At 44.3% G+C, this 14146-nt stretch overlaps 1 protein-coding gene and 2 pseudogenes across 1 annotated transcript; 1 reads left to right on the top strand and 2 right to left on the bottom strand.

The window, feature by feature from the left end:
* Nucleotides 1–256: 256 nt before the first annotated feature.
* LOC108582235 lies at nucleotides 257–2045 on the bottom strand (annotated as a pseudogene).
* Nucleotides 2046–2246: 201 nt separating this feature from the next.
* Nucleotides 2247–2881, bottom strand: LOC116270103 (ADP-ribosylation factor-like protein 17). Its single transcript, XM_031654769.1, has 2 exons — nucleotides 2842–2881; nucleotides 2247–2756 (listed from the first exon to the last, which is right to left on the bottom strand). The coding sequence occupies exons 1-2, from the start codon at nucleotides 2879–2881 to the stop codon at nucleotides 2317–2319; spliced, it is 480 nt and encodes a 159-aa protein (XP_031510629.1). The 3' UTR covers nucleotides 2247–2316.
* A 7170-nt stretch (nucleotides 2882–10051) lies between these two features.
* LOC110741503 lies at nucleotides 10052–11548 on the top strand (annotated as a pseudogene).
* The last annotated feature ends 2598 nt before the right edge of the window (nucleotides 11549–14146 follow it).

Below are 14146 nucleotides of genomic sequence, written 5' to 3'. Positions count from 1 at the left end.
GCTGAGGCAGGAGGATCACAAGGTCAGGAGTTTGAGACCAGCCTGGCCAACATGGTGAAACCCTGTCTCTACTAAAAATAAAAAAATTAGCCAGGCGTGATGGCACGTGCCTGTAATCCCAACTACTCAGGAGGCTGGCGCAGGAGAATCGCTTGAACCAGAAAGGCGGAGGTTGCAGTGAGTGGAGATCGCGCCATTGCACTCTAGCCTGGGTGACAGATCGAGACTCCAAGTGAAAAAAAAATGTATATATATATAGTGTGTGTAGGGTGCACAGCAACATATTCTCGCCTATGTACAAGGCATTTAAGGTTGGGGCATGGGAAAATGAGGCCCTGTGTGTATGTTATTTGTGCATGTGAATGAAACTCCTTGACCCTGAAAACAGGACAGGGAGTGGAGTGTGTGGTGTGATAAGGAACACTGAGAACAGCCTCCTGAGAATGCAGTTTGAGTGCTCTTACAAGGCCACAGGTGTCTCACGACCCGGCCTCAAAAAAGATATCTAGTGGATGTTTGTGGTTTAACAAGCCCTTTCAATGAATACTTGGTGGACGGATGCTGGGGCGGACTCTCTTAGAAGAGCTGTTCCCCCACCCCGCTCAGCCGGAATTGTCTGAGAACTCATTATTGGCTTTCACTGCAAGCTATAAGCTCTGCGTAGTGATGATTCTGATTATAATTTTCCATCTCATTGAGGTAAGGACAATAATTAATTCAGCTTTTCAGAATACAATCCTGTTTTTGTGTGGGTTCAGAGCCCACAAACTGAAAATCAAAGCCACTTTCCCACCTGCTACTACCTGACATTCTTCTTCAGTCGTTTAAAACTGAGGTATGCTTTGTTCTTTTACTGCAATGTATATTCCAGGAATTTTTTGTATTATTGTAATTATTTTTATGTACAGAAAACTCCACAGTGTACATTTAACCCAGTTTAGTGGCAAGTTCTTTAGCCTTTGCCTTTTCAAGCTTGGCGATGCAAACCACAGACGTGGGACCCAGGACATTGCCTCCACAGTGACGGCGGATCTCATCATGTCTGTCGTTGTAATTGGTCCCGATAGCTTCCACCAGCTTAGCCAAAGTGCCTTTGTCTTCCGAGTTCACCTGTGTGAAGGCAACAGTGGTGCAGGTCTTCCCGCAGACTAGACGGCCCAGTCTTGCCTTCCCCTTGATAATGCAGTAAGGGACTCCCATTTTACGACACAGGGCAGGCAAGAAGACAACCAGCTCAATGGAATCCACATCGTGTGCCTTCACCACCAGCTAAGCTTTCTTGTTCCCCACCAAAGTGGTGACAGTGTTAACTCCTGCTCCAAGGACAGGTAGTCTTTTAGGGGGGGACATCCCCTTTGCCAGCAGCTTTCTTTTTGGCTGGGGACAACAGCCTCTGCTTCTTTTCCTGCTTTGTCTCTGCTCTGTATTTGTGGGCCATGCTAAGCAGCTGAGTAGCTGCCTGGCGGTCCAGGGCCTGGGTGAACTGGTAAATCGCAGGAAGCACTTCCAGCCGCTTGTAGAGGATGGCTCTCTGCCGCTGCAACCTGATATAGCAGGGCCATTTCACAAAGCGGGTGAGGTCTCTTTTGGGCTGGATGTCCTGTCCTAAGCCAAAATTTTTAGGCCTTTTCTCAAACAGGGGATTCACCACTTTCTTGGCCTCCTACTTCTTCACGACAGCAGGTGCTGGAGCCACCTTCATCCCATTGGCCTTCCTTCCTTTTGGCATCTTGGACCCCGGGAGGAGAGAGACTACTCCGGAATTTTTAAAGGATCGCTTCCAGGAGATCTCAAGTCATCCTTACTCTGCCACTAATTTATTTCCTTGTTGCTGAAATGATGAGAGATGTATAATCTCCACCCCCATGGAGTTGTCATCACCTGTCTTGTGCATGTGTCTCCCCAGGGGCATTTTCAGATTTCTGGCACATCGGAGATGCTCATGGCAAAGTGTGACTCAGGTACATTGGAGGATTCATTGCTGTCAGTGTCACACGCTTGAGAAACATGGCACAGAAGCTGCACGACGAGGAATCTTCTTTTTTTTTTTTTTTTTTTTTTTTGAGATGGAGTCTCGCTCTGCCGCCCAGGCTGGAGTGCAGTGGCCGGATCTCAGCTCACTGCAAGCTCCGCCTCCCGGGTTTACGCCATTCTCCTGCCTCAGCCTCCCGAGTAGCTGGGACTACAGGCGCCCGCCATCTCGCCAGGCTAGTTTTTTGTATTTTTAGTAGAGACGGGGTTTCACCGTATTAGCCAGGATGGTCTCGATCTCCTGACCTCGTGATCCGCCCGCCTCGGCCTCCCAAAGTGCTGGGATTACAGGCTTGAGCCACCGCGCCCGGCCACGACGAGGAATCTTCTAATGAGGATGAGATCTTCAACAGGCACGTGGGGTAAATGACAGGCTCTCACAGTTTCCATCACAGCTGATTTCCAGAGGATGGAAGAAGTCAGGAAACTGGGGAAACTGCTGGTGAGGTCCTTGCAGCCCCACGGTCCCCAGGTTGGTGACTGGTGGGGGAGTATGGAGTCCAGCTGACCACCAGAGCCTGCACACCTGCTGCTACGGGGGAGGAAAGGATGACTTCTACCTCCTTTCCACGTTCCAAATTCCACATGACTACATTTTATTGGCAGCACCCCGCTGGCAACGGAGCCTTGATATGTGCTTCCTGGGCTTCTGGCACCCGGCCGCCCTCGGACCTTGCTGCTGTCCAAGCCCCCGCTGTCTGGCCCCGGCCTTGGGTTGGGCTGTGCTGTCTAGTGGCTGTCTAACAGCTGTCTAATGGCTGCCTGGCCCCCTCCCCTGTACAGGAAGTCCTATGGTTGCTTTTTAACTACTTTTGGCTGCCAAATTGTGCTTCTTTAAATATGACTGCATGTTTTTTACTTTATAATTGTCAAGAACAGTGAAGGGACTGAGATTTTTGCCTTCCCTTGAAAGCCAACAAGTTAGCCTGCCCCAGTTTCATGGATGCTGACAGAAGACACAAGACTTCTGGATCAGAGGCAAAGGACTTTATCACTTATGGCACAGGAAACAGCATGATGTCCATGTTCATGTTGGTTTCCCCTGAGCCCTCAGCCTGTGGGATCTGCCTCCAGGTAGGTAGTGTTGAAATTGATTTGGAGAACATCCCGCTGGTGTTCACTGCAGAATTAATTGCTCCTTTGGTGGTGGGAAGAAATCCCCACACACTTGGTCACAGAAGCCTTCTTCTGTGTTAATGATTGCTGTTGTAGTGGTGCGAGAGCAGAGGAAAAACATGGTTTGAGAGTTTTTCTGGAACACCTCATCACAAGATTATAGCTCTCCTTAGAACTGCTCTATAGATAACATCTTGAACATTGTGAAATGTCAGGTTTGCCATTTGAGATATTCTTTCAGGTCCTGCACATGAGTGAAACTACAGACGCCAGCTGCTCTGAAGGACCCCACAAGAAGCTGACTCACCAAAGAATGTGGTGTCCACATCCTGATGATTTCATCCCCTTTATCCCAACCAATCATTGACCCCAATTTTCCAGCCCCTCCCCTCCACAATCCCCTTAAAAGCCCCAGCCCAGAACTCCTTGGCAAGACAGATTTGACTGTCTCCTCCCGTTGTTTGCTTGGTCACGCTAAGACCATTAAACTCTTTCTCTGCTGCAAACTCTGCTGTCTTTGTGTATTGATCTGTTACTGGACAGCAAGCATAAGAACGTGTTGGTCCAGTAACACATTTCTGGGGGGACTAGTAGTATACCGGGTGCTAACCCTAGTTTTTCCTTTTGTTTGCATTTCAGAATGAAAAAAACTCCTTTATATGATGGGGAGATGTAATGTACATACTTACAATGGTGACAGGGCAAGATGTCATTTTACTTCCATATGTCCTTTTTTTTTGGTGGAGGTGGAGGGGTCCTTTTCAAATTTTCATTAATTTACACCATTTGTCTAGAACTTTTTAAATGCATTTTCTCTTTCAAAATCAATGTACTTTCATCTCTTTTTTGTTTATAATAAATACATAAACAAATCAGACTGAGCAGTCTCCCAGCAGGAAACGGATGTTGTACCCACCCAAAGGGCAGTGTGCAAGGAACAGGGAAACCAGTGGAGCCTAAGAAGCTCCCACTTGGGCCTGAAGGAGTCGGGGAGGGGAGGTATGCCCAGGGGTTGCCTGAAAGAGCTGTGACTTTTGCTAGAGGGACATAGTCAACCTGCAGTAACTTACACAGAGAATCAACAAGCATCAGACCTCCACCAAAACCAAGCAGAAGCTTGAGGGTAGGGGTCCAGTTTATGCTGAGCAGGCTGGAGAGTGGCCCTGGAGCACAAGTGGAGAAAATTGAATACAGTCAGTTGCTCTTTCTCTCCTTGAAAGATTTCCTATCACAGAGGACTTTGGTCCCTATATTATTAGATCTAAGTTCTAACTTTCTCTTCAAAGAATCAATATGTCAGTAGATTCAATTCTTTGCCTTCTACTTTTAAACTTAACTTCCTCGTAAAGAAACCTTTTTCGATTACCTGCTCCACCCTGACTCGTTCCAATTACCTCCTCATTCTCCACCCTGACTCATTCCGATTTCCGGCTCTGCCACAACCATTTTTCCCTGTCAAACCACTCACCCCATCATTCTCTTTAAATTAGCCAACAGAATTAGTTTAGCCTGTGCGGTCTAACCCTAGCCAATAGGGGGATGACACAGCAGCAGGGGCCACGTGCGGGTCAGGGATAAGAACCCTTTTCCCTCCCTTGTCCAGGCGTGCGCTCACCATTGCTCCATCTGTAAGGGCTCAGTCTTCTATAGAAGTACCTTGCCTTGCTGAGAATTAAAAAGAAAATTTTATATTAGAGTGCTACTTCTTTTGTGGCACCAAAATTTTATTTATAACAATATGAATAATAATATACCCTAATTTGTCTAGCACTTTGAAGACGGAAATTGTTTTCATAAACATTATGTCACAAGTACATTACATTGTTTTCATATACATTATGTCACAAGTCAAGCTCATGGACACATATGTACTACCCTGTGATAAAATGAAGCAACAAACTCTGAGAAAAAAAACATGTCCTACCCAAAGGAACATAGCTGTCAACAGACAAACCAGCACTTAAATCCAGTTTTTCCTGCTCTGCCCACCACATATACAAATACTGTTTGGTCTTTCTGCAAGGTATTTCATGAGAAAAGTAAACATTGGCTGGGCATGGTGGCTCACGCCTATAATCCCAGAACTTTAGGAGGCCGAGGCGAGCAGATCACCTGAGGTCAGGAGTTCCAGACCAACCTGGCCAACATGGCAGAACCCCGTCTCTACTAAAAATACAAAAATTAGCTGGGCATAGTGGCTCATGCCTGTAATCCCAGCTACTCGGGAGGCTGAGGCACGAGAATTGCTTGAACCTGGGAAGCAGAAGTTGCAGTGAGCCAGGTTTGTGTCACTGCACTCCAGCCTGGGTTACAGAGTTGAGAATGTCTCAAAAAAAGAAAGAAAAAAGAAAAGTAAACATCATTTGCATATACTCACAACTTAAAATAAGCAAATTAATAAGGCTGTGGGTGGTCGGGGAGCAGTTAAAAAAATATTTGGCCAGGGGCAGTGGCTCATGCCTGTCATCCCAGCACTTTGGGAAGTCGAGGCGGGTGGATCATCCGAGGTGAGGAGTTCGAGACCAGCCTGGCCAACATGGCAAAACCCCATCTCTACGAAAAATACAAAAATTAGCTGGGCGTGGTGGCACATGCCTATAATCCCAGCTACTTGGGAGGCTGAGGCAGGAGAATCGTTTGAACCCAGGAGATGGAGGTTGCAGTGAGCTGAGATCACACCATCGCACTCCAGCCTGGGTGACAAGAGCAAAACTCCATCTCAAAAAAAAAAAAAAAAAGCAAAAAACTTCGATTAATCTTATTCCTGATTCATTCCCTAGATCCCTTTTTTTTTTTTTTTCTTTTTTTGAGATGGTCTCACTTTGTCAGCCATGCTGGAAGGTGGTAACACAATCACAGCACACTGCAGCCACAATCTCCCAAGCTTCAGGTGAGCCTCCCACCTCAAACTCTCAAGTAGTTGGAACTACTGGTATTCCCCACCACACCCAAGTAATTTTTTAAATTTTTGGTAGAGATGAGGTCTCGCTGTGTTGTCCACTCTGGTCTTGAACTCCTGAGTTCAAGCAATCCTCTCACCTTGGCCCCGCAAAGTGCTGGGATGACAGGAGTGACCCACTGCACCTGGTCACCATTCCCTAATTCTTTCATAGAAAATTGCCAAGTCAGAGGCTGCTTCAGAGAGATTCTGCCTGAAGTGGATTAGAACCACAGGGAAGCTCTCAATTTAAATTTACCTTCCTCTCATTCCACAAATGCCTGGACACAGAAACACTGCACCTAGTTATATTTTTAAAATTTATATTAATCAACAAGTACAAATTACATATATTTATGGAGTACAACATGATGTTTTGATATCTGTGTACATTGTGGAATGGCTACATCAAGCTTCTTAACATTCTATTACCTCTGATGAGGTTAAAATATGCTAGTCTGGTGCACAGACTAGTTAAGCTAAATGCATTTGAAAGACAGCAGGTGCAAGAAGATAGCTCTGATCTTCATGCTATTTTTCTTTTTTTTTTTGAGATGGAGTCTCACTCTGTTGCCCAGGCTGGAGTGCAGTGGCGCCATCTTGGCTCACTGCAACCTCTGCCTCCAGGGTTCAAGCAATTATCCTGCCTCAGCCTCCTGAGTGACTGAGATTACAGGCACCTGCCACCACATCCAGCTAATTTTTGTATTTTTAGTACAGACAGGATTTCACCATGTTGTCCAGGCTGGTCTCGATCTCCTGACCTCAGGTGGTCCACCTACCTCTGCCTCCCAAAAGTGCTCGGACTACAGGTGTGAGCCACCGTGCCCAGCCTTCTTCACGCTATTTCTTAAAAGCAGAAGGTAAAACTCCCATATGAAAGAGGTAACGTCCTTATCCTTAAGAATAAGAAGTTGAGACGGAGAGAATTCCCTATGGATCTTGCTAAAATAACTTTTCTCTTTTAAGCCTCCCCACATAACTTAGTTGTTTCTTCATAACTGAGTATACTTTGTGTAAGGTTCTTGTATTGGTTCGAACCCCAAGAGCGCACCAACAGACAACACGAGACAGTGTGGAGCAACATGCTGTTTTTTTTGGTTTTTTGTTTTTTTTTTTTTTTGAGACGGAGTCTCGCGCTGTGTCACCCAGGCTGGAGTGCAGTGGCACGATCTCGGCTCACTGCAAGCTCCGCCTCCCAGGTTCAGGCCATTCTCCTGCCTCAGCCTCCGAGTAGCTGGGACTACAGGCGCCCGCCACCACGCCCGGCTAGTTTTTTGTATTTTTAGTAGAGACAGGGTTTCACCATGTTAGCCAGGATGGTCTCGATCTCCTGACCTCGTGATCCGCCCGCCTCGGCCTCCCAAAGTGCTGGGATTACAGGCTTGAGCCACCGCGCCCGGCCAACATGCTGTTTTAAGGAGCGCCTGGGTGCAGGTGGGCTGAGGCTTAAAATGGCGACAGCCCCAAGTGAGGATGGGACAAAGGTTTTAGTCTCCTGTAAAAAGGAAAAGGAAGTGTCCTAGTCTGATGTAACTGCTACATTGTACCTGGATGGCCTCTTTCTTGATCTTCAGGGATAGGTGCCTTCCGGCCAGGGTAGGTGTCTTCCAGCCGGCTCTCTTCCTGCTTTTGCTCTCTTGCTGACTCATGCTGCTGACACAAGTGGCCTTGTGCTTGGGACTGGGCCTGAGAAGGGAGGAGTTATTCATCTCCTTAAGCTTTCAGGCCCCGGGGAGAATCTTACATTTTGTCCAATTCAGTATTTAAGTAACTGACTCTAACTGATTATTTGGGTCTTCATTTCCTTATTAGAAGGTCCCATGCCACATAAAACTTGTATTAACTAAATTTGTATGCATTTCTCCTGCTAATTTATCTTATGTCAGTTTAATTATTGGACCCAACCGGGACCCCAAGAGAATGGAAGGGGAATTCTGCCTCCCCTTCACCTCACATACCTATTTTTTGTAGTGAGAACCCTTAAAATCTAGTCTCTTAGCAATTTTAATGAAATATGTTGTTTTTAATGGTGGTCACTGTGATATATGATAGATCTTTAGAACTAATTCCTCCTGTCTAACTGAAATTTTGTGTCCTGTGCCCAATACGTCCCCAACTCCTCCATCCCCAGTCTCTGATAATCACCCTTTTACTCTCTGTTTCAGCACATTCAACTTTTGTTATATTATTTTTAATGTTATGATAAGAAAAGCAAATTGCTACCATATGATGTACGTGTTCTGTATCATTGGTAACTTCAACCTGAATAGGAAGAGCATTCTAAAACTGTTTTGGCCAGGTGTGGTGGCTCACGCCTGCAATGCCAGCACTTTGGGAGGCCGAGGTGGGTAGATCACCTGAGGTCAGGAGTTTGAGACCAGCCTGGCCAACATGGTGAAACCCTCACTCTACTAAAAACAGAACAATTATCTGAGCATGGTGGTGTGCACCTGCAATCCCAGCTACTCAGGAGGCTGAGGCAGGAGAATCGCTTGAACCCAGGAGGCAGAGGTTGCAATGAGCCAAGATCGTGCCATTGCACTCCAGCCTGGGCAGCAAAAGCAAAAGTCCATCTCAAAAAAATAAATAAATAAAATAAAATAAAAAATAAACAAAGAAAAAACTGTTTCACCTTCACCCATAATTCTTTTGGTTTAAAACAAGCTAGAGAAACTTTAAGACAGATTTTATTCTATGATAATGTGAAGCTGGGGCAGATTTGAAATGTCTCAGAATCCTGCCTGCCTCCCCACCCTTCAAATTTTGAGGTAATTTCTTTTCTTTTTTTTTTTTTTTTTCTTATTCTGACTCCTTAACCTCCCTCCCTCCTTCCTTTCCTCTCTTTTTCCTTCCATCTTTCCTCTCTTCCTTCCTCCTTATACCCACTCTCGGGACACAAGTTTTCCTGTGAACTAGGTTGATACATCAAAAGCTCTCATTGAAAAGTGGTTCATAGGAATCAATATAATAATGAATAATTGATAATAATTTATCATTTGTACTTTCTAGCTTTGAACAAAAATTTGAAGCTTGCTGTTTGTCCTGCTTCTTTCACACTTTTCTCTTGAATTCTTTTTTTTTTTTTTTAGATGGAGTTTCGCTGGAGGGCAGTGATGTGATCTTGGCTCACTGCAACCTGCACCTCCTGGGTTCAAGAGATTCTCCTGCCTCAGCTTCCTGAGTAGCTGGGATTACAGGCATGCGTTGCCACGCTCGGCTAATTTTTTTGTATTTCTTTTCAGTAGAAACGGGATTTCCCTATGTTGGTCAGGCTGATCTCAAATGCCTGACCTCAGGTGATCCGCCCATCTGGGCCTCCCAAAGTCCTGGGATTACAGGCGTGAGCCACCATGCCCAGCCTCTCTTGAATTCTTTTATCCATTTGTCTATATTTTTCTTTTGGGAATGTTCTAATCCTTGGCATTGAGGACTGCCTGAAGGATATTTTGGTATATTTTAAACACTCTAATAAAACCTTTATTGTCTGATACAGCTGTCACTCAATCTTGCCTCTGACAGTCATTGCAATGATGATGTATGTGTACCAAATATCTTTATCTTTGGTATCTTTTTTTTTTTTTTTTTAGGATGGAGTCTCGCTCTTTCGGCCAGGCTGGAGTGCAGTGGCGCTATCTCGGCTCACTGCAAGCTCCGCCTCCTGGTTTCACGCCATTCTCCTGCCTCAGCATCCAGATCTTTGGTATCTTTAAAGATGTGTTGGACACATCGTTATCCAATCAACCATTTTGGACAAGACTTTGCTCTTGTGAATTGTGCTGTGATAAACATATGAGTGCAGGATCCACCTGCTGTTTTTTTTTTTTTTCCTTTCAGACAGTCTCACTGTGTCACCCAGGCTGGAGTGCAGTGGCACTATCTCAGATCACTGCAACCTATGCCTCCCAGGTTCAAGTGATTCTCTTGCCTCAGCCTCTCGAGTAGCTGGGATTACAGGCACCTGCCGCCATGCCCAGCTAATTTTTGTCTTTTTATCAAAGATGGGGTTTCACCATGTTGGGCAGGCTATTCTATAACTCCTGACCTGAAGTGATCCATCCAACTAAGCCTCCCAAATACTGGGACTACAGGCATTAGCCCCCGCGCCTGGCCCCACCTGCTTTTCTTATCCATTTCTTTTGCCACCTTAAAAGTCTGGTCAAAGATGGGCTCTCAAGCTGACTTCAATTATTTTAGTTGAAAGATCTCTTAAAAGCCATCTAGGGCTTTTAAGGGAGAATTTTTAAAAATTTGTATAGGGAGAATTTTTTAAAATTTAAAATTCAGACAAATACTACCCATTCGGAAAAGGATTTGTAGCATATCGATTAAATATGACCAAATGGTAATTTTTTAAAAGACAGAAACTTATAGGCAGCAAAGGAAATATAACCAGGCAACTACTGGGTTGATTACATGAATCTAAGTCTCTTGGCTTTAATGTACAGGAGGAAATCATGGCAGACAATTTACAAAATACACACAAACACACACACACACACACACACAAACACACACAGACACACAGACACAGCCAAAACACACACACAGACACACGCACTTTTTTGATTTTTTCATTTTCTTACCTACCAACCTCCTCCCATAAGGGAAAAACAAAAAAAAGACCAATGGATAACTTATTTGCAAAGACAAATTTTGCTGGAGCCAAATAAAAAATGTGTTGCTTGGGAATTGCCCACAGTGTCTATAGAGAGAGGCTGAGGTGCCCAAGCTCCAGCCTGAAGCACAGAGGTGCCAGGACCCAGAAGATGCGAGCTTCTTTACCTCGGGCCACTGTCCCAGCTGTGAGCAACAGGAAGCTGTAGGCCACCTGGGCCACCCTCCTCTTGACACCATCAGCAGTGAATTATAAAACAACTTTTTAAAGATAAGCCTGAGGTCCATACCAGCGACTTGCTTATTCTCTAGAATGTAGGAAGACAAATGGAGATTCTGATGAAGAAGTTGTTTGAGATGAAATCAGAGTATCCACTGGAAAAAAAAAAAGAAAAAGCACAGCTAACACTTTTAGGAACAGAGATGGACTGTGTTGAAAACAAATTATCCAGTAAGCTTGTGTTCAATAACCCAATCATCAAAATAATGTGTGGCTGTGGAGAAAGCTTTAATATTTGACAACTCAGGATTCCTCTGGCTCTAAGCTCCAGGAGAGTGTGTGAAAGTCTTCGTTCTTACTGAAGAAGTCATGTGACTGTCACGTGCTTACGGTTTATCATCTGTGGCTGCCTTTTAAGGGAAATAAAGCGATGCATTTTGGAAAGGAAGCTAGTGTGTTAGATTCAGAAGAAGTGATATTTGTATTCTCTGCAGAAGACTGAAAACGAGAAGCCATTGCTCTCTGGATTATTTTTCTGTTCTGTAAAGAAAAAAATCCTGCTCTGCAGTTAACTCTCTTGCATCCCTTCTTTTATTTTTATTTTTTTGAGACAGGGTCTCACTCTGTTGCCCAGGCAGTGGCACAATCTCAGCACAATCACTGCAACCTCTGCTTCCTTGGCTCAAGTGATTCTCCAGCCTCAGCCTCCTGAGTAGCTGGGACTACAGGCGTGTGCCACCACGCCTGGCTAATCGTTTTTTTGTTTGTTTGTTTGTTTGTTTTTGTATTTTTTTGGAGAGATGGAGTTTTGCTATGTTGCCCAGGCTGGGTCCATCTCCTGAACTCAAAGGGATCTCCCTGCTTTAGCCTCCCAAAAGGATGGGATTACATGTGTGAGCCACTGCGTCAGCCTTCATCCTGTTAATCTGTTCAGAAAATGGATCAACAGATGTGCACTCATTAGATCTCTATAGAATGGCTTGAATGTGCATCTCCCTGGCATTTTTCCCAACCGCATTGGTGACTCTTAAAATTCAGAGGCAGAGAGTGTGGACTGCTGGTAGTAACACAGTGGTACACTGCTTTTCCATTCAAACTTGGCATAGACTTTTTACTTTTTTTATTAAAAATTTCATTGTCAGATGCCTCATTTACATACCCCTTAGCAGTAGTCAGCAAAGATTTCCTTGAACTGTAGGGCAGAATAGTTCTGAGTGACAGTATGAAACAGTGAGAAATATTTTATTTACCTTGTTTGGTTGGTTGGTTGGTTTTATTTTATTTTATTTATTTTTGAAACAGAGTCTCACTCTGTCGCCCAGGCTGGAGTGCAATGGCGAGATCTCAGCTCACTGCAACCTCTGCCTCCCAGGTTCAAGCAATTCTCCTTCTTCCGCCTCCCCAGGAGCTGGGACTACAGGCACCCGCCATCGAGCCCAGTGAATTTTTGTCTTTTTAGCAGAGATGGGGTTTCACATTGGCCGGGTTGGTGTTGAACTCCTGACCTGAAGTGATCCACCCGCCTCAGCCTCCCAAAGTGCTGGGATTACAGGCATGAGCCACTGCACCCGGCCCTACCTGCTTTTTTATCCGTTCCTTTTGCCATCCTAAATGTCTGGTCGAAGAAAGGATCTCAAGACGACTTAGATTATTTTAGTTGAAAGGTCTTTTAAAAGTCATGTAGCCCACCCCCCTCAATTCTGTATGTGAGGAAGCAAAACCCTGGGGAGGCCAAAGGGCTTTTGTCTACCCTTAGTCCACAGGGTGAGAGATAGCTGGGACCAACCCACATCTCTTCTTCCTTATAGGTGACAGAAACTTGTGCTCTGCACTCTGAGGCAATCTGTGAAAGTAAATGGGGGTCTTTTTTGTTTTTTGGGGGTTTGTGTTTTTTTGTTGTTTTTTTTTTTTGAGACAGAGTTTTGCTCTGTCACCCAGGCTAGAGTGCAGTGGTGTGATCTCGGCTCACTGCTTCCTACGCCTTCCAGGTTCAAGTGATTCTCCTGCCTCAGCCTCTCGAGTAGCTGGGATTACAGGTGCACACCACTATGCTCACCTAATTTTTGTATTTTTAGTAGAGATGGGGTTTCATCATGTTGGCTAGGCTGGTCTCAAACTCCTGACCTCAGGTGATCCGCCCTCCTTGGTCTCCCAAAGTGTTGAAATTACAGGCGTGAGCCACCACGCCCAGCCAGAAATATTCTTCTTTTGATTTTTTTTCAACTATTAAAAATGTAAAAACCACATCAACTAAAACAACAAAATTGAAAGGCAACCCATGGAATGGGGGAAAATATATACAAATCATATATCTAATAACAGGTTACTATCCAGGATATATGAAGAACTCCTACAATCAACAACAACAACAAAAATAACCCCGTTTAAAAACTGAAAAAAAGAATAGACATTTCTCCAAAGAAAATATGCAAATGGCAAACAAGCATAAAAAGATGCTTAACATCACTATCATCATAGAAATGAAAATCAAAACTACAATGAGATATCCCCTCACACCTATTAGGACGGCCACTCTCAGAAAATCATGAATGTTGGCAAAGATGTGGAAAAATTGGAATCCCTGGGCACTGTTGGTGGGAATATGAAATGGTGCAGCTGCTATGGAAAAACAGAATGGATATTCCTTAAAAGATTAAAAATAGAACTACCATATAAGCCAGCAATCCCACTTCTGGATATATAGCCAAAAGAATTGTAAGCAGGATCTCAAAGAGATATTCATACACCCATGTTCATTACCACATTATACACAATAGCCAAGTGGTAGAAGCAACCTAAATGTCCATGAACAAATAAATGGATAAAGAGAATACGGTACATACATGCAAGGAAATATTATTCAGCCTTTAAAATGGAAATCTTGCCAAATGCTACCATATGAGTGAAACTTGAGGACATGATGCTAAGTGAAATAAGTCACAGAAGGACAAATATTGCACGATTCCACTGATAGGAGGCATGCAAAGTAGTCAAACTCAGAAACAAAGTAGAATTATGGTTGCCAGGGGCTAGCGGGAGGTGGAATTGAGCAGTTGTTCAATGGGTATAGAATTTCAGTCATGTAAGATTAAAATATTCTAGAGATATGTTGCACAAATGTGTGAATATATTTAACACTACTGAACTGCACACATGGTTAACATGGTAAATGTTATGTTTTTTACTATAATTTTTTTTTTCTTTTCTTGAGACAGATTCTCACT

This window comes from Papio anubis, chromosome 13 (assembly GCF_008728515.1).
Source record: "Papio anubis isolate 15944 chromosome 13, Panubis1.0, whole genome shotgun sequence".
Lineage (NCBI taxonomy): Eukaryota > Metazoa > Chordata > Mammalia > Primates > Cercopithecidae > Papio > Papio anubis.
This window is presented reverse-complemented; position numbering and strand designations above follow the sequence as displayed.